Source organism: Tamandua tetradactyla, chromosome 2 (assembly GCF_023851605.1).
Source record: "Tamandua tetradactyla isolate mTamTet1 chromosome 2, mTamTet1.pri, whole genome shotgun sequence".
NCBI classification, from domain to species: Eukaryota; Metazoa; Chordata; class Mammalia; order Pilosa; family Myrmecophagidae; genus Tamandua; species Tamandua tetradactyla.
Window position 1 is genome coordinate 22904881 of NC_135328.1, and position 24109 is coordinate 22928989.

The window sequence follows — 24109 nt, forward strand, 5'->3', positions numbered from 1 at the left end:
GTTGATTAAGTGAATATCAAAGATAAAATATTTTTTACCCTGTGCCAATCCTCTACTAATTGTTTTCTATGTGCATTACCTAATTTCAAGTGAAACAGCAACACTCTGAGATGGTTATTTCATTATTAACATCACCATCCCCATTTTTATTCAGGCAGAAATTAAGACATGGAGAAATTAAATAATTTGCTTAGTATCAAAGTCATATAGTTATAAATGATAAAGACAGGATTTACACTTAAGCAGTTCGGCTACAGACTCACTTTTAACCACTCATTTAGCAAAGAGGATACCTTGTAATCAGGTTGACAATACTAACATATCAAGAAATACCAGATGTAAAAGGTGATTGGTCAGGATCAAGCAAGACTGTATATATCGCAGTGATTTGAGAACAGCTGATTTTGGCATTTTAAATTTTTCTAGAATATTATTCACTTCCACCTGGCTCAGATGTGTTCTCATATAGTTGTATATAACATTCCTTATCATTCTTTTAGTGACTTTTATATGAGAAGTTCTAGCTCCTTTTTCATTACTATTCTTATGTGATGTTTTTCCTTTATTAGGTTCACAACAGATTTTCCTGTATGACAGTTCTTCTCAAAACAAAACTTTGGGTATAGATTTATTCTCTCTTCTTTTTTGTGTGTTTGTTTCATTAATTTATGTCTTTGTCTTTCTAAATTTATTTTTCCGAGCTTTTGAGTTTATTTTTCTAATTCCAAGAAATAAGAATAAGATTCCTTAGTTTTCACCTTTATTATCTATTAATGAAGGTGCTTACGTATACCTTTTGCTGTGTGTTTTAGATTCTGATGTGAATGCTCTTTTCATTAGTTTCCAGATACTTTTTTGGTTTTCTTTTAATTTTCTCTTCAACCAAATGGTTATTTCTTTGTGTTTTACTTAGTTAACTAGTGATTAGCTATTTTGGTTCCATTTCATTATTTCTTTCCAATTCTATTTTATTATGATAACAAAATGTAACCTATAAATTCTCTACTAGCTTTGAGCTTTATGGTGACCACATAGTGGTCCATTTTATAAATGGTAGCAAAAAATGTGAATTATCTTTGGGAGGAATATGTTTTTAAATAAATGCATGTGGTTTTATATACATGCACACATATATGCATATAAACAGTATCAGGTCCATTGCATGGATTATTCAACTCTCTGAAATAATTATTTATGTGGGTCTTCCAGTTTTAATCTATTTTACATATTATTGTAATCAAATTCTCCTTATATTTCTAAGGCTATTTTGTTTTATGTATTTAGCTTCTATGTTGTTTAGTGTATACTAATTTATGGCTGATAAATCATCTTGACAAACTGTGACCTTTATCATTGCTTGATATATCTTTATCCTATTTGGTACTTTCAACCTTAAAATTCCATTTTTATAATACAAATATTTCTCAATCCCAGCTTTCTTTTAGTTTGTCTTTTCTTTTTATCTCTTCACATATCCATTTATTTTTTATTTTCAATTTTTATTTTGCTAAACTATCCTACTTATCGACAACATATAACTGGAATTAAGTTTTTAATCTCTTCTTTGCAGTCTCTGCTTTTTTGGGGGTTATTCAGTCCACTCACGTTTAATCTAAATATATTCCTTCCATCATACTTTCATGTTTAATACTTACCTTACATTGTTGCATCCCCTTTTTTTCTACCTCCTTATGTTTGGTGGATGATCAAGTCATCTTTCACTATTCTTTTTCCTCATTAATATGAACTCTCTTATTCATTTTCTTCATTCCATAAACGGTTACCTTCTCTTTTCCTACTGTCATAATATACAAAGGACCAAACAAGTTTACTCCTAAAGATAGGCTATTTTCTCTACTGGGATGCTCTCTAATCCCCTATTATTCCTCAAACACGCAAAGAAAAGGGCAGCAATACAATCGTTCTACTCTCCCATCTCTATCCCACTTCAGATTATTGAATTTTACTTAGATAATTTAGAAGTGTTTAGAGTTCTCTTTAAATATGTCTTTTTGAAAATTCTTCTTCAGCCCTTATATTATTCAAATTGCATCATCAGTCTTTATTTACTAATATGTCTATAATTCTGTATATCTATTCATTGATTGTCATTAGTACTTCTCCTCTTCCATTCCTTTTTGCCTTTTTGGGGTGGGGTGGGGGAAGGTCCAGGAATCGAACAAGGGTCTCCCACATGGAAGGTGAGAATTCTGCCATCGAACCACCCATGCACCCCCTTTCACCCTTTTTAAGGACTGTATTTTGGTTTATTTTTGTTTTGTCGGAATGAAATTGTAGTAATTATCCTTAGATGGGGAATATGTATAATACATTATCTGAACTCTATAAATCATCAAACATCTTCCTTTTATATTGCAGATATAAATATGCATGACTTTTGATCCATAAATTCCACATCTAGGAACATATGCTAAGCAAATAATACATACTAAGTATATATAGATATAATATGTTATATAGACATTGGATAATATGTTATATAAATAAGTCTATATATAGGTTTTATATATAAATATATACCTATATACACACATACAATCATCTTCAATCACACAGAGAATTTCTCAAGAACAATTTAACCTCCACTAAGGGAAATAGCTTATTAACACAGGTGGGGAGGGAGGCTCTCTATGGTGTATCACTTAGAACCTTTTTAAAAATGTTCATTCTTGTGAATGGATTACCCACTCAGAAAATAAATAGCACATAACATAAATAGTTCTTGCCTCTGAGATTCATAGCCATTCTCGTTTGACTTTTCCTATAGTACCCAATATCCAAACCCATGACGGCCATAGAATATAACCACATATAACTACAACATTCTAACTTGTTCACACATAATACACTAAATGGGAATTGCTAAGTACTAATAGATGATTTAGATATAGACACATTCTTAGAACTCAAGACACTTTTCAGAAGATTAACATGCTTATTAGGACTTATAAGCTCATATCCACTCCATGTCCCTCTGCCACATTCTAAGTTATTCGCTGACCTAATGTGGGGTCTACCTTTCAGCCCCATGTGATATCCTTTCCAAAAACTGTGTTAATTTTTTATAAGATAGTATAATTCATGGGACAAAATTATCACTCAAAAAACTGTAGCTATCATTCTTTTTCATCCTTAGGTCTAATCGATGCCCTTTACTCTTCAGAATTCCTTCTCCACTTAATTTTATAAAAAGATGCTTTGCTCTGAATCCCAGTTGCATCTTCTCAATTTCACATAACTAGTCTCATCAGCATCATCCTAAACCAAACCTGATTGCCCCATTCTAAATTTCTCACAACCCCAACTCTCAACTCTCTCTATTGGTTAGGCCAGTGCTTGCCTGACCAGACAATTGAACCTATCACCTGGCCAAGTTGATACCAAAGCCTAAGTATCACATTTGATGGCAAGTTTTTTCATAAATTGTCATTAAATTTTGTCACATGAATTTTTTTTCATCTTTTAGATGCTCAGTTGATTTTTTCCTTTATTAATATGGAGCATTATATTGACTAATTTTTTAATTTTATACTATCCTTGTATCCTGGCATAAACTTCTTGCTTGGTCATGATTTAATCTTTTTTACATTCTATTTGATTAAATTTGCTAATATTTTGTTAACTATTTTTACATCTATGTTCCCGAGGATATTGGCCTGTAATTTTCTTGTTCATACAAAGTCTTTGTCAGCTTTTGATATCAGACCTAATACAATTAGTTGAGAAGTGTTTCCTCTGATTCCTTTTCCTTTTGACAATTAATATTCATGGTATTTATTTCTTAAATGTTTGATAGTTTCATCAGTAAATTAATCTCGTAATGGAAATTTTCTCTGTGTGAAGGTTTTTAGTAGGTAATTGATTATTTTATAGATTAAACAAAATTTTTTTTTGTTTCACCTTGATTTGATTTAGAAAAATTGTACTTTTCAAGAAATGTGTCTATTTCAACTAGGGTGTTGAATTTTTTGGTATATAGTTTTTTGTAATATTGTTTATCTTTTTACTGTCTTCAGGATTTGAAGAGTTAACCTGTCTTTCATTTTGGCATTATAATTTGCATTTTATCTCTTTTGTTTTTAGTGGTTTAACCAGGATTTTATGGATTTTGATTGTCTTTTAAAGAACCAATTGAGCTTGTTAATTTTCTCTATTGTTAACTGTCACTATTGTTTAAGTTTTTCTATTTTGTTGATTTCTTTTCTTTATTTTTTTTCCTTTTAGGTACTTTGGACTTACTTGGCTCTTCAGTTCCTAGCATCTTAAGGTGGAAACATCCATTTTAAACCTTACCTCCTTTCAAAAATAATGATTTAAAGCTAAAATTTCACTACAAGCATCATTTGACCTGCTGTCCACAAATTTTGTAATGCCTCATTTTCATAACTCTTCAGTTAAAAAATGCTCTAATTTCCCTTACTGTTTTGTTTTCAAACCAGGAGGTTTTTAGACTTGTGCTCTTTAATTTCTATGTGTCTGAGGTTCTCATAGATATCATATCACTATTGATTTCTAATTTAAAATCCATATGGGCAGATAATATACTGTGAATGATTCCAATCAGTTTCTAGACCTGTTTTATGCCCTATGACATGTAATCTAGGTTTTGGCATGTACCATGTGAATTGAAAGGCATATTACTCTGCAGTTGTATTACATAATGTTCTATAAGTAGCTTGTAGGGGATCATGCCACCTTCTCAGCAATTAGTTGAAAAACTAAGAACTCTAAAGAAAATCGCTTTAATGAAGAAAATCTCTAGATAATGTGAAAAACAAAAAAACAAGAAAAACCTTCCTCCCTCTGCTATTTCTTTTCAAGTTATAAATTTAGATTTTTGTTTTTCTAAACAGTTAAGTTTCAGAAAATGGTGCAATTCAGGTAGGCTGATGGATGGAGAAGCAGAAAATAGGATCCTTTCTCCCAGCCCTAACTTTACTTAGGTTGGCCTCTAGAAGTAAGTGATAAGAGACATTAATAATATCAAACATTCCTTCTCTCTTGAATTAGGACTTTACCAGGGGACCCTCCTTTTCCTAGTCTTGGGGTAAAATTGACAGACTACACATTACTTTAAAAGGATTTTAAAGCTTGTCATGGTAATTAATTATGCTTTGAGGAAAACAGTTGAAAGAATTTACATATAGTCTATGGGAAAAAGTAAAAAAAAGATACTACTACTCATTATTTATATGACATTGTATCCTATTTCATCCGATTGCCAAACATATTTCAGTTGTATTTTCCTAAAAGTCTATTCTTTCTCAATTTCTTCCAAGATAGTTATCCTGAATTTTTTTTTATTTCTTAATGTGAGTATATGCATTTTTTCTAAAGAAGCAGCCTTCCCTATTGATACATTTATCTATTTTCATTTAAATGTCTACATTTATCATCCTGTGTATTTTATTCAAAGTCTCAGTAATCTCTTCAACTTTTAGAAGTAATGAGATATTTAGACTGTTTCATAAATACAGTTTAATCTTTGTAATATTTGCATCCAAGATATCTAGACTAAAAGTCTAAGTTTATTCTGTCTTACAGATACATAATATTCCATGATATATGTATATCCATAATATTCCATAATATTCCATATATATGTATATATATATACCACAGCTGTTTAGCTACTCATCCCATTGATGGACATTTGGGCTGTCTCCATTTCTTGGCAATTGTAAATAATGCTGCTATAAACATTGGTGTACAAATGTCCACTTGTGTCCATGCCCTCAGGTCCTGTGAGTATATATCTAGTAATGGGATTGCTGGATCATATGGCAATTCTATACTTAGCTTCCCGAGGAACCACCAAACTGCCTTCCAAAGTGGTTGTACATTCCCACAAACAGTGAATAAGTGTGCCTCTTTCTCCACATTCACTCCAGCATTTGTTGTGCTCTGTTTTTTTTTTGATAATGGCTATTCAAGTGGGCATCAGATGATATCTCATTTGGCTTTGATCTGCATTTCTCCAACAGCCAGTGCAGTTGAGTATGTGTTCATATGCCTTTTTGCCAAGTATATTTCCTTTTCTGAGAAGTTTCCATTCATGTCTTTTGCCCATTTTTTAATTGGGTTGGTTGTCCTTTTGTTGTTGAGTTGAAGAATCTCTTTATATATTCTGAATACTAAACCCTTATCTGATATGCGGTTTCCAAATATTGTCTCCCATTGCATAGGCTACCTTTTTACTTTCCTGGCAAAGTTCTTTGATGCACAAAAGTGTTTAATTTTAATGAGTTCCCATTTGTCTATTTCTTTCTTTCATGCTCGTGCTTCAGGTATTAGGCCTAGGAAACTGCCTCCTATTACAAGTTTGATAAGGTATTTCCCTACATTTTCTTCTAAAAGTTTCACGGTCTTAGCTTTAATGTTTAGGTCTTTGATCCATTTTGAGTTAGTTTTTGTATAGGGTGTGAGATATGGATCTTCTTTCATTCTTTTGCATATAGATATCCAGTTCTCCCAGCACCATTTATTATAGAGGCTGCTGTGTCCCAGGTGGGGTTGGCTTGACTGTGTTACCAAAGATCAATTGTCCATAGACAAGAGGACCTGTATCTGAACACTCTACTCAATTCCATCGGGTAGTACATCTATCTTTATGCCAGTACCATGTTGTTTTGACCACTGTAGCTTTGTAATATGCTTTAAAATCTGGTAGTGTGATACCGCCCACTTCATTTTTCTTTCTCAAAATATTTTTTACTATTTAGGGCATGCTTACCTTCCAAATAAATTTGGTTATTGGTTTTTCTATTTCTGGAAAGAAAGTTGTTGGGATTTTAATTGGTATTGTGTTGAATCTACAAATCAGTTTGGGTAGAATTGACATCTTAACTATATTTAGTATTCCAGTTCTAGTTTGCTAGCTGCCGGAATGCAACACACCAGAGATGGCTTTTAATAAAAGGGGATTTATTTTGTTGGTTCTTCAGAGGAAAGGCAGCTAACTTTCCACTGAGGTTCTTTCTTACGTGAAAGGCACAGGATGGTCTCTGCTGGTCTTCTTTCCAGGCCCCTGGGTTCCAACAACTTTCCCCAGGGTGACTTCTTTCTACATCTCCAAAGGCCTGGGTTGAGCTGCAAGCACTGAGATGAGGAATGCAGAGCTGCTTAGCTGTGTTACATTGTGATCTCTCATTTAAGCACCAGCCAATTAAGTCAAACGTCACTCATTGCAGCAGACACGCCTCCTAGCTGACTGCAGATGTAATTGACAACAGATGAGGTTCACCTACCATTGACTTATGTCCGCAGCAACAAGATTAGGTATGCTCACCTGGCCAAGTTGACAACTGAATCTAACTAACACAGCAGTGAACCCTTCCATTTATTTAATTTGTAATAAAAGTATGCTGAATGTGAGTATGATAGAGGGAGAAGAGCTGGGGGCATGAATGAAACCAGAAGGAAAGATGGAGCATAAAAACTGAGATGGTATACTTCAGTAATGCCTGGAGTGGACAATGATGGTGATTAAATGTACAAAAAAATGTTTTTGTATGAGGGAGAACAAATGAATGTTAATATTGCAGGATGTTGAATATAGATGGTGTACAGGAAGAAGAACTATCAATGCAAGTTAGGGTCTACAGTCAACAATAACATTGTAATTTGCTTCTACTAAAAGTAATAAATGCATTATGCCAAAACTAAATGTCAACGGGTAGGGAGGATGGGAAAGGGGTATGGATTATATGTGGAAGAAAAGGAAATGTCTTCAGATAGATTATGGTGGTGAAGGCATGTCCATAAACTTAGGTTGGATTGTATGATGTGTGAATTAAACTATTTATAAATGAACAGAGAGAAACAAGTGCTAATGAAAATGTGGAGAAAGAGATGTACCTGTTTACTGTTAGTAGGGAAACTGAGAGGTGCAATCCCTTGGTGGGCAGTATGATGCTTCCACAGGAGGCTAGGTGTGGGGTTGCCACATGATTCCTGAGTGCAGGGACACAAATGGACATTTGCACATTGGTGTTTATGGCAGCAGTGTTCCCTAACCACAATGAACGGAGGTGAACTAAAGGTACCGTGACTGAGGAATGGAAGGGGAAACTATGGTGTGTATATGCAATGGACTATTGAGCAGCAGCAAGAAGAATGGAAGTTGTGAGGCATGCAACTGGGTGAATGAAACTTAAGGACTGTATGTTGAATGAAATGACAGGAACAGAAAGACAAAAGTTATCATGCCTCAATCATATGAACTAACTACAATATAAAAACTCGGCGAGCTAAAATAGAGAGCATAGGTTATCAGGTTGGGACCTATTTGTAAAGGGTCCTCTATTATAAACTCTTATAGCAGTCACATAAATTCAGGAGTTGCAGCTGTTATTTCTAAATTCTGAGGTACTGAGCTGTTTGTATATAACCTGGTCATTCCCAGAAACTTCGGGTATTTATGTGACACCTGAGACTCACCATTAGAGTTCGGAACCTATGAAGGTCAGCAGTACCACATACAGGAACTGTTTAAAAAGTTGAAAAAGTAATGAGACTTTGAGTAAAGAAATGAATGAAGCTGATCTGGATAGGGCTAAGGTATAGCAGAATACAGGGTAAAAGATATCATCCATATTTTCAAACTTCAACTTCTATGGGAGATGAAAGGGAGAGACATTTATTTGGTGCACAGTTATATTTTGGGTTGTACATCATCTAAATTAACTTGTATAGTCAGTTTAGTTGAACACCATAAGTATATGGAACCTTGAATAGGACATGAGATTTTATTGGTTTGTCCAGGTTAGTTTGATGTCACCATATATCCCATGGTAATCTGGGTAATGAATAAAGAATCATTTCCAAAGTACTCTTGGGTGTATCAGGAGATAGGAGGAAATATTCAACTTCCCCATTTGGAGAATTTCTGTTATTCTCACAAGCAGTAGGGATAACGAAATCAATAGGCCTAGTCTTCAATCTTTGGGTTCTCCCCTGTGAAATTTATTCCTACAAAAGATAGGCTAAGCTTACTTAAAATTAGCCTAAGAGTCACCCCCAGAGAACCTCTTTTGTTGCTTAGATGTGGCTTCTCTCTTTAAGTCACCTTGTCAGGTGAACTGACTGGCCCCCCTCCTACATGGGACATGACTCCAAGGAGTGTAAATTTTCCTGGCAACATAGGAGAGACATCCTGGGATAAGCCAGGACCCAGCATCAAGAGACTGAGAAAGACTTCTTGACCAAAAGGGGTGTTCTAGTTTGCTAGTTGCCAGAATGTAATATACCAGAAATGGAATGGCTTTTCAAAAGGGGAATTTAATAGGTTGCTAGTTAACAGTTTTTAGGCCATGCAAATGTCCCAATTAAAGCAAGTCTATAGAAATGTCCAATATAAGGCATCCAGAAAAATACACCTTTATTCAAAAAGGCCAAGGAAGTTCAGGGTTTCTCTCTCAAGTGGAAAGGCTCATGGTGAACCAGGTCAGGGTTTCCTTTCTTGGCTGAAAGGGCACATGGCAAACACGGCGTCATCTGCTAGCTTCCTCTCAAGCTCCCTGGGAGACATTTCCCTTCTTCATCTCCCAAAGTCACTGGCTGGTAGACTCTCTGCTTCATGGTGCTGTGCCATTCTCTGCTCTCTATGAATCTCTAGTTTTCTCCAAAATGTCTCCTCTTCTATAGAATTCCAGTAAAGTAATCAAGACCCACCTGGAATGGGTGGAGACATGTCACCATCCACTTAGCAGCTACTCTTGATTGCATCACATTTCCAGGGAGATAATGTAATTGAAGTTTCAAACATACAGTACTGAATCGGGATTAGAAGAAATGGCTGCCTTTGTAAAATGGGATTAGGATTAAAACACAACTTTTCTAGGCTACATCCTTTCAAACCGGCACAAGGGGCAAGACAAATGAGACAAAATAAAGTTTCAGGGATGAGAGATTTCAGAGTTAAGAGGTTGTCTAGGAGGTTATCTTTATGCATGCATTATATAGATGTCCTTTTTAGATTTGTGGTGTATTGAAGTGTCTGAAGGGAGGTACCTGAAACTGTTGAGCTGTGTTCCAGTAGCCTCAATTCTTGAAGACAACTGTAAAGATATAACTTTTACAATGTAACTATATGATTGTGAAAGCCTTGTGTCTGATGTTCCTTTTATCCAGGATATAGGCCTTTGAGTTTAAAAAAAAATGGATTAAATAAATAAATAAATAAATAATAGGGGGGACAAATAAATTGGGTAAATGGAAATATTGGTCAATGAGAGGGAGGGGTAAAGTATGGTATGTATGAGTTTTTTTCTTTTTTCTTTCTATTCCCTTATCTGGAGTGATGCAAATGTTCTATAAAATGATCATGCCAATGAATACACAACTATGTGATGATATTGTGAGCCACTGATTGAATACCATGTATGGAATGTATATGTGTAAAGATTTTTCAATAAAAATATTTTTTAAGTCTGTTTAATTTCACGGGTGGTTGAGTGGTAGAATGCTTGCCTTCCATGAGGGAGACCAAGGTTTGCTTCCTGGACCATGCAACACCCCCAAAAAAGAAGGCTGTTTAATTACAGGATGATACATTTTTAAATATTTTGACTTCCCTGGAATAATCACTCCTCAGAAGGCCTGGGAATTTAATATTAGCTCTTAAGTTTCAAACAGTTACCAAGCTACTAATTAGATATGCAATTAAATAATGTCTATTAGAGGGTATAGTGAAAGGAGTTTCAGTAGAAAAAATGTGGCAATGTGAAAAGGGAAACTTATGGCTTGGACTTAAATTAAGAAGTAACTCTTTCAAAAGTAGAATTATATTATACCCTATCCTCAAGTACATACTAGAAAATATGGATTATGGTAGAGTACACAGAAAGGATACAAAACACTTAGTTCAATTTTGAGACAGAAATTTGTTCTGATATTTAAAAAAAAATAGCGTGTCTTACTTTCTTAGGGTTGCTGTAACAAACTTCCACAAACTATATGGCTTAAAACAATAGAAATTTATTCTCTTAGAGTTCTGGAGGATAAATTCCAAAATAAAGGTGTCAGCCAGGCCACACTCCTTCTGAGCCCCTTAGGAAGAATCCTCCCTTTCCTCTTCTAGCTTCTGGCATCTGTCAGCAATTCTTAGCATTCCTGGGCTTCTGGATATATTTTTCCAGTATCTGCCTCCTCCATTTTCTCATGGCCTTCCCTCTAGTGTTTCTATATACAAATTTCCCTCTTATAAGGACTCCATTCATATTAGATTGGGGTCAACCCTAATGCAGTCAGACCATAAATTAGTAATTACTTCATCAAAGACCCTATTTCCAAATAAGTTTGCATTCATGGGATAGAGGTTAGGACTTAAACATTTTGGGGGATCTTGTAGACCATGGAAAAAATATTGTCTCAACCTAAGTATGATGGAAGACACTGTGTTTCAAGAAAAAAGTGAGACATAATATGATTCATATTTTTTAAGAACACTCAGGTTTCTGTACAGAGAAGAGATTGTATAAGAACTAGAGTAGAAGTAGGAATATGATTACTTGGAAAAGCACTGCCATAGCCTAGATGAAATAATGGTGGTTTGGACAAGGGTGGTAGGAATAGAAGTGGTCATGTTCAGAGTAAATTTTTAGATAAAGATGACAGAATTTGCTGGTGGATTGGATGTCATTATATGATGCTGCCACTTCCTGAGATGGGGAAGACTTAGGGAGAAGTAGTTTCGAGGAACAGAAAATTAAATATTCTGTTTTGGATATGTTATGTTTGAAATGTCTGTTATCACATCAGTGCCAGAAATAAACATATAGAAGTCACTATGCTGCAGATTAATATATTATTTTTTATTTTATCAAATTCTGAGCTCAGTAAAGTCCAGGGGTCATAGCCATGTATAATTTTTTAGGTGAATCCTGCCTGACCCATTGCAGTCATGGTTTGGTGCCCAGAATGGACAATCCAGATATGTGGCACCTTTTATGGGAAGGCTTTCCAAACCAGACTTCTTAGAGATTATGTGTATTAACATATAATCTAGTCACATTGGCCATATTCCACAAAAGGACATTGCCTATTAAAAACTAATATACATTATACAAAAGCAAAATAGTATAATAAAAAATATCATATTGATGGAAGCCCACAGCATGGAAGAAATATCTTGAGCAACATAATGAGAACAAAAATAAGGAACATGTAAATGCTGTTCAGAAATAACTGGGGAGGTGACTGGAGTTCTTGAAGTCATGAAAAATAGAGATTAGATTATCATAATTTAGTTATAAAGAGAGAACCTCTAAAGTATGCTAAAGTTGGGTCAATTCAGATAACAATCCTTTTAATTGTTTTTTGCCTCAAAAATATAAGTGGAGGGAGGAGGAGGTGAGACAAGGGAATATGTCAGATAGGATTGATGTGATTGTAAGTGGTAAACCCAACTCAAATTGTATGTTTATAAAATGATAGCAACTCATAAATAGAGGAAAATGGTAAGTCTGGCTTTAGCCATAGCTGGATTCAGTAAAGTGACATCAGACACACTATCCCAGCTCTGCTTTCCTTCTTAGCTAGGCTCTCCCATGTACTGGCCAAGAGGGCCAGCAGATGCTCCAAGATCATATTCCACCAGTTTGAAGACCTTTGCCAAAAGTGTTTCTCTTTTTTGACACTGAGGCAGAAATCCAAGGATTACATTTGGTAAGTTTGGCTCAGGTCACTTGCTACACTATATCTATCAGCATAATGAAGTCATCTAGGGGAATGGATGTCCTTTTGCACTGGCAAGGGTTTTCCATGATTACTCCTAGTACAGAGAGTAAGATCCGCTCTACCCAGAACAACATGAATTAAGAGTGAGGGACTGTGGTTCCTGAAAAGAAATATTTACATCATTTTATAGGAAGCGTAGATGGTGGATAACACAAACAACAGACATTCACTTCAAAAGGAAAGAGTAAGAAAAGAGTCTGAAAAGAAGAAGAAAAGAGTGGAGGAGAAGTAGGTGAAGGGAGAGAGGGAGGAAGGAGGAACATAAGAAGGGTAGGAGACAGAGGGAGAAAGGAAGGAGGGAAGAAAGAAGGTCATGACATTTGTCTTGATGACAACATGACTTTTATGGGATCAATTGGCAGATCTCCTTATAGCTGGAAACCCAGCAGTTAAGGCATTATACAGAAATGTTTACCTGGAATGGGATTCCCATATTTGGCTTTATAAGCACTCAAGTTCCCAGGACAGGAGATTCTGCAATATCCTTTTGAATAAAAAAGGTCTGTTCTCCCACTTGGAAATCACATGCATCAAGAATTTTCATGTTTTCCATAGATGCAGGTGTTTGCTGAAGACTTTCTTCATAGCCCCTTTTACCTCTTTATTCCTCAGGCTATAGATGATGGGGTTCAACATGGGGGTGACCACTCCATAAGACAGACCAATGATCTCATCAGATGTTTTGGTGTCCTTTGACTTCGGCTTCATGTATATAAAAAGGGCTGAACCATAGAATAAAACTACCACAGCCAGGTGAGCTGAACAGGTAGAAAAGGCTTTCTTTCTCCCCTCAGCAGAGTTAATGCTCAGTATTGTAAAGAGAATGAAAATATAGGAGATGAGAATTAGAAATACAGGAATCACCAAAAAAACAATATTTGCCACTGCCATGATAAGCACATTGATGGTGATATCTGAGCAGATAAGTTTAAGAAGAGCCAGGATCTCACAGGTAATGTGATCAATGACATTATTCCCACAAAAAGGTAACGTCATTGCTAGGACTGTTTGTACTAGAGAGTTCAGACAGCCAATCATCCAGGACCATGCAGCCATGTGCACACATAGCACCCTGTTCATGATGATGGGGTATCTCAGGGGGTTGCAGATAGCCACGTACTGGTCATAGGCCATCATTGCCAGTAGGATACACTCAGTGGAGCCCAAGCCAAGGGAGACCACCATCTGTAGAGCACAGCCAATGAAGGAGATGGATTTTATCTCAGACCTAAAGATGTTGAGCATTGGAGGAATGGATGAGGATGTGTAGCAGATGTCCAAGAATGAGAGGTTCCCAAGGAAGAAGTACATGGGGGTGTGGAGGCGGGAATCCAGGATGCTGATGATAATGAGGAGGCTGTTTCCCAGGAGAATTATAAGGTACATGATGAGGCAGAGCACAAACAGAGAAAGTTGGAGTTCTGGGTATTGGGAAAATCCTATCAGAAAGAATTCAGTCACTGTGGAGTAATTCCCCTTTTCCATGAGTTCTTGTCACCTGCAAAGTTCGGATAAGGACACAACTCAGGAAAATTTGTATTTATAATGCATATTTTGGGCACAGTTTACTTCCATTATTTTGTTTGTTTCTTGAGCACTACTACAATTCAGGAGGGACAGAGATATAATACTAATTTTATTTATGATAAAACTGAGGCACTGAGAAATTACATACCTCTTAGGATCCGCAACAGCAGAAGCAATGCTACAGATACTCCAAAATTTTTTATCTGACAAGCCAAAAAAGATGTAGTGACAAACTTCTTTCAAATGTAGATTCAGACGCTTATGACAAGATGTTTGATTAGGGTGGCAGACTTCACCCCAGATCCATGGAACAACAAGAACAGAGTCAAAGTAAGAATAAAATAAAAACTGAGACTGCAGATGAAGCAGAAAGACTGGGATGGAGAAAGACGGGTGAGTGCCCTCAACCATGAGCCCAGCAGGGTCAGGTGGCACATGTGGGTGGGTGCAAAACCCAAGCATGCTTCTGTGCTCTGGCCAGCACCAACAGAAAGAAATCTTGGGAGGCCTTTCCTCATGGCCCCATGGCTGGGAGTTCCTGCGAGGTTTCCAGAGACTGGTGGAATTGCTTCCCCTGTGCATGGGGATCAATGGGTCAGTGCACAATGCCTGCTCCCCACCCCTGAGGTGGGCTGCCACGGGTGTCTGGTGTTGGCAGAGACCAGTGGTCATGCCGTGACATGGAGCAGCGGTGATCTGATGGCCAGTCAGTGAGGGAAGTTTGTGAGGTACTGGTCCTGCTCTACTTTCCAATTTACCCACAAGAGGCCCAGTTATCTGAGGCTTGCAAAGACGGAGATGAAGGACCAAGGAGGTCACCCAAGGAACACAACACCATCTTTTTTTCTTTTCTGGTTCCCTGGGTCTGGAGTCAAACCAGGGACTCTCACATGATAGGCGAGGTTCTACTACTGAGCCACCTGTGCAACATTTTCTGCCTAGCTTTTGACAGACTCTTAAGGTATTTTGTTTTGTTTTCTTTTGCTTTTTGGTGCATGGGTGGGGAGTTGAACCTGGTTCTCCCACATGACAGGCAGGCATTCTGCCACTCAACAAGCCATGCATCTTTTCTGCCTAGCATTTAACAGGCCCTTTTGTAGAACTGCACCCCCTACATATGATCCAGGCCTTGGTTGCATGGGGAATTACTGACAAACCAAGTGCGTACGGGTACCTTCAACAGACACCCAATAGTTATAAAACTTCAGAGAGTGAAGCAAAGCAACTCACAAAATAAACTTATTAAGATTATCTTAATGCACTGGACACAACAGGAAATCACAAAGCTCCTGAAGATCCACACAGAAATGGCCCACTTAAATGATCAATCAAAACACCAGACTGTGGAACAATAATTCAGGGATATTTATAGAGAAATAAAGGCTATCGGGAAGATATAAAAGAGCACAAAGAAGAATTTGAAAGATTAAATCGAAAAATTGCAGCTTTCAAAGAGATGACAGACATTATAGGCCAAAGTATATGTATATTTTGTAAATTATATTGTAATTTTTAAGTCTATTTGCCCATATCAGAAGGGAAGAAATGATTTACCTTTCTTAGGGTAAGTTTATGAGCACGATTGAAAGACCACAAACTTTTGTTTTGCTTTCCTTGGGGCATCTGATTGATCCTCTTTCAAAAATCATTAGGAAGTCTAAGGATCTTTGGAGGATTATTCCCAGGAGCTCTCAGAGACTGTGAAGCATGGGCCTCCTCATGTACACTTTTTTCCCTCCTCAAATATAGACCATGTGAAAATGCTTTTCTTCACAATATCTATACTTTTCTAATCAGTGCAAGTTCTCCAATATTCTTTCAGCATCACCAAACTCTTAGATGTAGATTTTACACTCCTGCCCTACGTAGTTTAATTTTTTATCCACTACTCATTTTTTAAAAAACTGTTTTGTAAGACATATACAACTAAAATTTTCCCATTTAACCAATTTCAATTATACAATGGAATGCTTTTTATTATTAGCTAAATTTGGTGCTATCATCACCATCATCATATCCATTACTTATTGATACATATTTTACTCTTAATTATTTTATCTGATATTTTGGAATGCATCCCTAGGGATCCATATTATTTTTATTTCTGGACATGCAGATTCTTATAGTAACACATATGGTTACTATTTGTTGAACACTCTGTGCCAGGCACTGTTATAAGAATATTACATGTATTAATTCATTTAAACTTCATGGCTACCCTGTCAGATAGGTACCATTATTACATCCATTTTCAAATGAAGAAACAGAGAGTAAGAGAAGTTGAAATAAGTGTCTCAAGATCATACAGATAATAAACAGTAGAGCCAGAATTCAATATCCAGCTGCCTGACTTCAAAGTCAGCCCCCTTAACCAATATACCATACTACCTTTCAAAGATTCATACCCTAACTATAAGCAAAAGAAAACTATTATAGCAATGCTGTTATCTTTGCCTCTACCGATCACACATCAGGAATCCCCTAGTCTGTCGTCACTCTGCAAATCTGTATGTCTTTAATGGTGCTTTTTGTCTTAACTATCTTTTCCAGTTCATCTGATCTTTTCAATTGAAAAGTTCCTCCACTCGTAACATTAGCAGATGATCAGAAATGCAATTGTGCTCCAAATGTTTCATTTTGATTCTGCTGAGGTGCCCAAGAAGATAGTAGACCCCTTATATAACTGTGGCTAATTACCTGTTATACTGTTACTGTGGTATCGTGTACTTCCCAGGCTCTGGGTATAGAATGAAAATATTTCTTGCTGAACTTATTCTCACCTCATAACCACACATTTGCTAGGTTCCTGCAAGGGAGAGATAAAGGGAAATTTTTCTTTTCTTCCCATGGTTTCCACGGCCTTTCTCTTCTTATCAGAAAGTATCAGCTAGACGGTGATGTTGAAGAGGCAAAATATTGTGAATGTAATTAATACCATGAAATTGTACATCTGGAAATGGTTATGGTGGGAAGTTTTGAGTTGTATATATATGTTACTACAGTTGAAAGTTAAAAATAGGAAGGGATAGTGTTGCCAATATGTTAGCTACTTGGAAAATATTCCCTTTATCCTCCACCTCTTTTCTGCCCCTATTCATATTGGCACATGGACTTGTTCCCATGAAGGGAGAAGTTAAGGCAGCAGTTTAAATTTGCTGTAAAGGAAGAGAAGAGGAACAGTCCATTTTTACAGTTACAGAGAGAGTATTCATATTCTGGGAGCTGAGGGCATTCTAAATTGAAGGAGGAATAGCTCACTTTCTCTTTATCCAAAAGGTTCCAGGGGATTAGGACCATTTTTACAGAATATAGGGCAAATAGAAGAATGGAAACAGTACAGTCACCAAATACACCGAATCAATCACAAAATGCCTGTCTTACATTTTCAGTTTCCTTTCCTCCCACTTCTGCCATTTCTCCTTTCCATAATGATGTTAAAGGAGAAGTTATTGCAGTATAATTGATCCCCAATTGTCTCTATCAACCTCCCCACAAAAGACACCCAAATAGGAGATACAGCTGCATGAAAATCAATGTTCTTACTTGCAACACAACATCAAGAAAAGTCCTGTAGCCACTCTCCAACCACATCATCTCCCCTAGGTGGCTTTAACGTACAATTTGTGACCCCACTACTGATACCTCAGGGCACTGCAGTAGTCATGCTGAATTCCTTTCAGTTTCCCCAAAGAGTATTTTGCACTCTTCCCTATGCATTTGTACCTGCTGTTTTAAGGTGAAAGGATCCTTCCCAATTCAAATGTTATTTTTTTTCTAGGAAAACTTTCTCACCTCTTGGGCTCAGAATTCCTTCCTAAGTGCTGTCATAGAAGTCTGTGCTTACCTCTCTCATATCATCCTTCATTTATTCATTCATTGAACACATATCATGGCATATTCTGTGGTAGGAAATAAAGATACCGTTGTGAACAATGGATTCTCAAAATGAATCCCAAAGGCAGAGTACTTATGAAAGTTATTTTATACCTTCAAGAAAATAATTATCTTTGTGTTATATAACATGTCTCAATGTGAAAAGTCATGGAACATTTTAGAAATTATTTCATGAAAGTAAAATGGCCATGTTATCCCGATCTGTCAAACCTATCAGTCAGTTCTCATTTATAAAAATATGCAAAAATCATACATTAAGTATATCCAAACTGTATTTCATATAATTAAAAGTAAAATTATCTAATTAGTTCATTAATTCACAAAGCTCCAAATTATTATTTGAAAATCTATCAATATCAGTCAACACACACACACGGTCATTAACAAGATGCCAAAAATCATTTCATTGAATTCAACATTCATTCTTATTAAAACATCTTATTAATGTAGATATCGACAGACAGACATTTAAGAAAATGAATACCATCTCTTTCAAATTATTGGACAGGACAATTCTAAATGAGGAAACTCTGGAAGTATTCCCCTGAAAGTCTGTCAAAGATTGCTCTTAGAGTTAGTATTATTATTTAACTCTTCTTCTCTGAATGATCCAAGCAATAGATAGAAGAAATAATAATATATGCATTACTCTCTATTTTTCATATTTTCTTTAATAAATGTATATTTTCTGATTATAAATACAAAAATACTATTTTAAAATTTTTGCTTCAAGAGAATACTAGTAACCGTTTGAGAATTTTTGCTTCAATTTTCAGTAAAACCAAAGAGTAAGAATTGTCAGTGGGAAGGAAACTGGAGAAGACTCTCTATCGTTTCATTATATAGACAGATTTAAGGCCATTTAAAGTATAATTTCAAGCTATCAATCTCACAAATATATACACTCTAAATAGATACAATAACACAGTCTCAATTCTTGCAAAACTACACGAGAACTCACCATTAGGATGTGCCTACAGCGAACAGTATACATAGCATGCAATATATCCACTGTTATCAAGTTAAAAGAAAGGTAGAGGAGATACTCCATGATGGTGGCAGTGGTGGGGCTGGGCTATGGGGAAGTTGTCATGATCGTTGTCCCTGTGCTTCTTTTATTTCTCACAAAAGGAGGTAAAGTTTCTTTTCCTTTGCTCTTTGGTTTTTGCGCATCTCTCTCTGAAGGGTCAGCCTTTAGATTGATTCTCATCATCAGCATCATCTCTGGAAAGAAAGCAAACTCTGGGTTAGGAATATAAATCATGAAGCACTCAACCCTCTTCTCCTTGTGTTTACCAGCAGAAGACAGCAGTCGTTTGTGTGTAAGAAAATGTATACCCAGACTCCCTGACTTAAACCCAGAGAAACTTAAAATACGTCAAGCCCTACTCACCTTGGATGGCCTCCTCTGAAGGAAATCAGTTGCACTAATTACTGCACACTACCTCTAGATTCAGCCAGTCTCCCATATTTTTTATAAAACAGCTTTATGTTCACAACATCAGACATCCCTGGCTGGATATCCCCAGAGTTTTCTAATTAAATGAGGCCCTATGAGCCCCTGCAGGAGCTAATAATGAGCAGTAGTGCTCAAGTGAAAGAAAGACCTCAGACCTCTGCTACTTTTCTTACAAGCTTCTGAGAATTGTACTGGGTTTTGTCACTCACATTTCTGCCTGTAAATCAAAACTGCTTTGTTGTTTCTGGAACACTCAATCTGAGCAATAGGCTTATAGCTGGGATTGATTTACCTATCTGTCTTCTACAAGCTCTGGCATCTCTATGGCTGTACTAGAGTGTAACAGCCTTGTGTCTCTGGAAATCCACTGTGCCAAAATTAGTTCACTTCTTTGTCCTCTCTACCAATAAAATTAAAGTGAAGTACTATGTCTTAGTGGAGAGCACTTGGCTTGGAATGAGAGGACTTAGAATTTAGTCTTGGCTCTGTAACATATTAGCGGTTCAAACCTTGGGCAAGACATTTAGACTTTCTGAGCATGATGTGTCATCTATAGTATCAGGATAAAGTATCTATTTGGAAGCATCATTTTGATGATTAATATAAACTTAAGGTTCTTGGCACAGACTGAGTGCACATTGTATGTTAATTTAATCTGAACTCCTATGCTAACATTCTTTCATATGTTGATGTTTGTAATTATTGAAGGAATTTCCTTCACTCATTAATTCCTTATTGCTCAGTGTTCTGTTTGGAACTTTTCAAATAAAATTAATTGTTCATAATTCCCAAATCCCATTTAGTCTCTCCTTTTCAAAAAGGCTTCTTCCCAGCTTACCATAATGCTCCTTATTCAAGCATCAGTGTAGGATCTTCAACTCCTCCACAAGTAGCATGGTTTACTAGGACTTCAGTTTCCTAACCAATCAACCACCATCTTTTCATCAGTTTCACTAACTTCTTACATCCACATTCTGAAATCTTTGTAAATGCTCCTCAGTTAGTTGACTTCTTAGCTTTCTTCTCTTTGAACTATGACCATGTTCTAGAAGTCACAGTCAACATTCCCACAGTCTCAAACAACTTATTCACAGTGGTTGAGGAGAAAGAACAGAAATTAAACTTCATCCCGTATAACAATTCATCCCCTATATGTGTGTCAATAGTGAATCAATCTGCCACATAAATACTCCCTAACTTCGGAAACCTGAATATTACCAAAGGAACTACACAGGCTCTGGTGGCAATTTGAATCCTCCTTTGTTTTCTTCTATTAAATTTTGTAATCCCCAAAGTCATTTTAAGTTGCCAGCACTTTAAAAAGAAGCTTTAAATAATGCAGAAGGTAGAAACTTTAGGGATAATGTTTCTAAGATCAAATTCTACCTAGCTTATTGGACATGATGTTTTCTTCTTTGAATTAATTTTTTCCTGATTATACAAAAAATATATACTCATTATAGAAAATTTGAGAAACTCAGAAAAACTTAAGGAAATGTGAATCATTCATAATTACAAATATAACTTTATATATTTCTAGGCATATACCTTATAAGCACATAGCATTTCTTGAAATACTCTCTGCTTTTTTAAATTAAGAGTATAGTATATGTATTTCCCCATTTTATTTTATTAGGCAACTTTAAAATGATGTTTCCAATGGAAAACATGAAAAAAGTAATAAATGGAAGTGAAACATTATCCTTCTGTATTCTAGGCAACTTTCCATTTTCTTTGGCTTTTTTAAGGTAATGGCAATTATAGAGGACTGGGACCAGAGACTGTCTTCATTTGCTTTTCCTTATGAGTAAAGGTCAATTCTCATTATCAGAAGTTCTCATAATGCCCCTTTTTATCATAGAATGTTAAATGAGTGATATATAATTTTTTTTCTTAGTGGGATGATACAGACTTAAGTATGTAATATCCAAAGCATGGATGCCCAGCCCAAGGGGAATAGCCAATGCACTCCTGCCATTGCTTCCCAAGTGTCTCCCTTAACTCCATGTATCCTCTGTCAGCCTTTTGGCCACTGTCTCTGCTGCTACAACTCCAGGACTTAGTATTTTAACTCCCTCCACATTTATCTTCTTCTAGCACCTGCAGGATTGTGTCAACATGCAAAAATCTGTAATGTTATTCACTGATAATATCCTAACCAAGGAGGCAGCCAAGAAAACAATTCCATTCACAATAGCAACTAAAAGAATCAAGTATCTAGGAATAAACTTAACCAAGAATGGAAAGGACCTATGCACAGAAAACTTCAAAACTTTGTTAAAAGAAACCAAAGAAGATCTAATTAGGTGGAAGGACACCCTGCATTCATATTAGGAAGGCTATATCATTAAGATGTCAATTCGACCGAAATTGATCTACAGATTCAGTGCAATACCAATTAAAATGGCAGCACCCTAACTTTTCCTACTTTGGAAAAGTTAGTTATTAAGTTTATTTGGAAGGAAAGGGGTCTTGAATAGCCAAAAGCATCCTTAAAAAAAGAGGAGCAAACTGGGAGGACTTATCCTTCTTGATTGAAGCTTACTATGAAGCCACAATGGTCAAAGCAGCATGGCATTGGCACAAAGATAGACATATGGTCAAAGGAATCAATTTGAGTGTTCAGAAATAGAAATCCAGATCTGTGGTCATTTGATTTTAGACAAGGCCCCCATATCCACTGAACTGGGACAGAATAATCTCTTCAAGAAATGGACCTGGGAAAAGTGGATATACATATCCCCAAAGGAATGAAAGTGGACACTTCCATTACTCCCTACATAAAAATTAACTCAAAGTGGATAAAGGTCCTAAATAGGAGAGCCAGTACTATCAAAATCCTAGAAGAAAATATAGAGAAACATCTTCAAGACCTAGTGATAGGAGGTTGCTGTTTAGATTTCACACCCAAAGCACAAGTAACAAAAGAAAAAAATAGATAAATGGGAACACCTCAAGATTAAACACTTTTGCGCTTCAAAAGACTTTGTCAAAAAGGTGAAGAGACATTCAACTTAATGGGAGGGAATATTAGGTAACCATATATCTGATAAGAGTTTGATATACAGCATTTATAAAGAAATTCCACAACTCATCAATATAAGGACAAGCAGGCTAATTATAAAATAAGCAAAAGGTATGAATAGACATTTTGCCAAAGAGGAAGTACAAATGGCTAAAAAGTACATGAAAAGGTGGTCATCTTCATTACCTATTAGGGAAACAAAAATCAAATCCACAGTGAGAAATCATCTCACATCTATAAAGATGGCCCCTATTAAACAAACAGGAAACTACAAATGCTAGAGAGGATGTGGAGAAATAGGAACACTTATTCAATGCTGGTGGAAATGTAAAATGGTACGGCCACTGTGGAAGTCAGTTTGGCGATTGCTCAGGACACTAAATATGGAGTTACCCTATGACCCAGAAATTCCACTACACAGTATATAACCAGAAGATCTGCTAGCAGGGACACAAACAGACATTTGCACACTGATGTTCTAGCAGCATTTTTCACAATTGCCAAAAGATGGAAACAATCCAAGAGTTCATCAACTGATGAGTGGATAAACAAATTGTGTTATATACATATGATGGAATATTATCCAGGAGGAAGAAGGTATGAGGTCCTGAAGTATGTGGCAACATGGATGAAACTTAAGGATACAATGCTGAGTGAAATAAGCCAGAAACAAAAGGACAAATATTGTATTATATCACTAACATAAACTAACTAGATAAATACAGAGTCTTAAAATATAGAATATAGGGTACCTAGAGATAGACAGAAGCTAGAGAACAAGGAGTGGTTATCTAATATGTGCAGAATTGTTGATGAGGTTGAACTTAAATGTTTGGGATTGGATATATAGGAGAGAGTAGCTTTTTTGTGTGATCATGAGTAATAGTAATGAATTGTAGGTGAATTTGATTGAAAGTGGTTATTTAAAGTCATTTATCTAAACAAGTTCTTACATGAACCACTACAAATGTGAAAAAAGGTAGAAGGCTATATGGGGAAAAAACATAGCAAGTGCAAACCATGGACTATAGTTACAATGTATTTTAATATTCTTTCATTACCAACAGTAACAAATTTACTACACCAATACTATGGGTCAACACTAGGGTGGATAAGCAGTATGGGAGAATTTGGACTTTATTTTTTATTCTTATTTCTGTTCTAGAGTAATGAAAATGCTCTAAAGCTGATGAGGAGATGTATATGCAACTATGTGAGGATACTGTGAGCAGTGACTAAGTTTGGATGATTTGTTTGGTGTGTGAATATATCGCAATAAAATTTAAAAAGAAAACAGAAAGATACAAGTGGTGGAGATGATGTGGAGAGAGAGATATAACCATTCACTGTTGTTAGGGACATAGAATGGTGCAGCCTCTCTGGAGGGCAATATGGTGGTTCGCAGGAGGTTAAGTACAGTGTTGCCATGTGATCCTGAAACCCAT

The 24109-nt window shown here is 36.1% G+C and overlaps 2 protein-coding genes across 2 annotated transcripts in view; both read right to left on the reverse strand.

The window, feature by feature from the left end:
• The window catches only part of LOC143667035 (olfactory receptor 13C9-like), a 713098-nt gene that overhangs the window by 17633 nt on the left and 671356 nt on the right, over positions 1-24109 (reverse strand). Inside the window, exons 4-7 of the transcript XR_013167823.1 lie at positions 19142-19404; positions 18131-18185; positions 16984-17092; positions 1656-1798 (exon numbers count right to left, since the gene is read on the reverse strand). The gene's annotated coding sequence lies outside the window, so the exon portion shown is untranslated. The remainder of the gene's footprint in view (positions 1-1655; positions 1799-16983; positions 17093-18130; positions 18186-19141; positions 19405-24109) is intronic.
• On the reverse strand, positions 13300-14244 carry LOC143659247 (olfactory receptor 13D1-like). The gene has a single exon (XM_077132012.1). It carries the CDS (start codon positions 14242-14244, stop codon positions 13300-13302), a length of 945 nt encoding a protein of 314 aa, XP_076988127.1.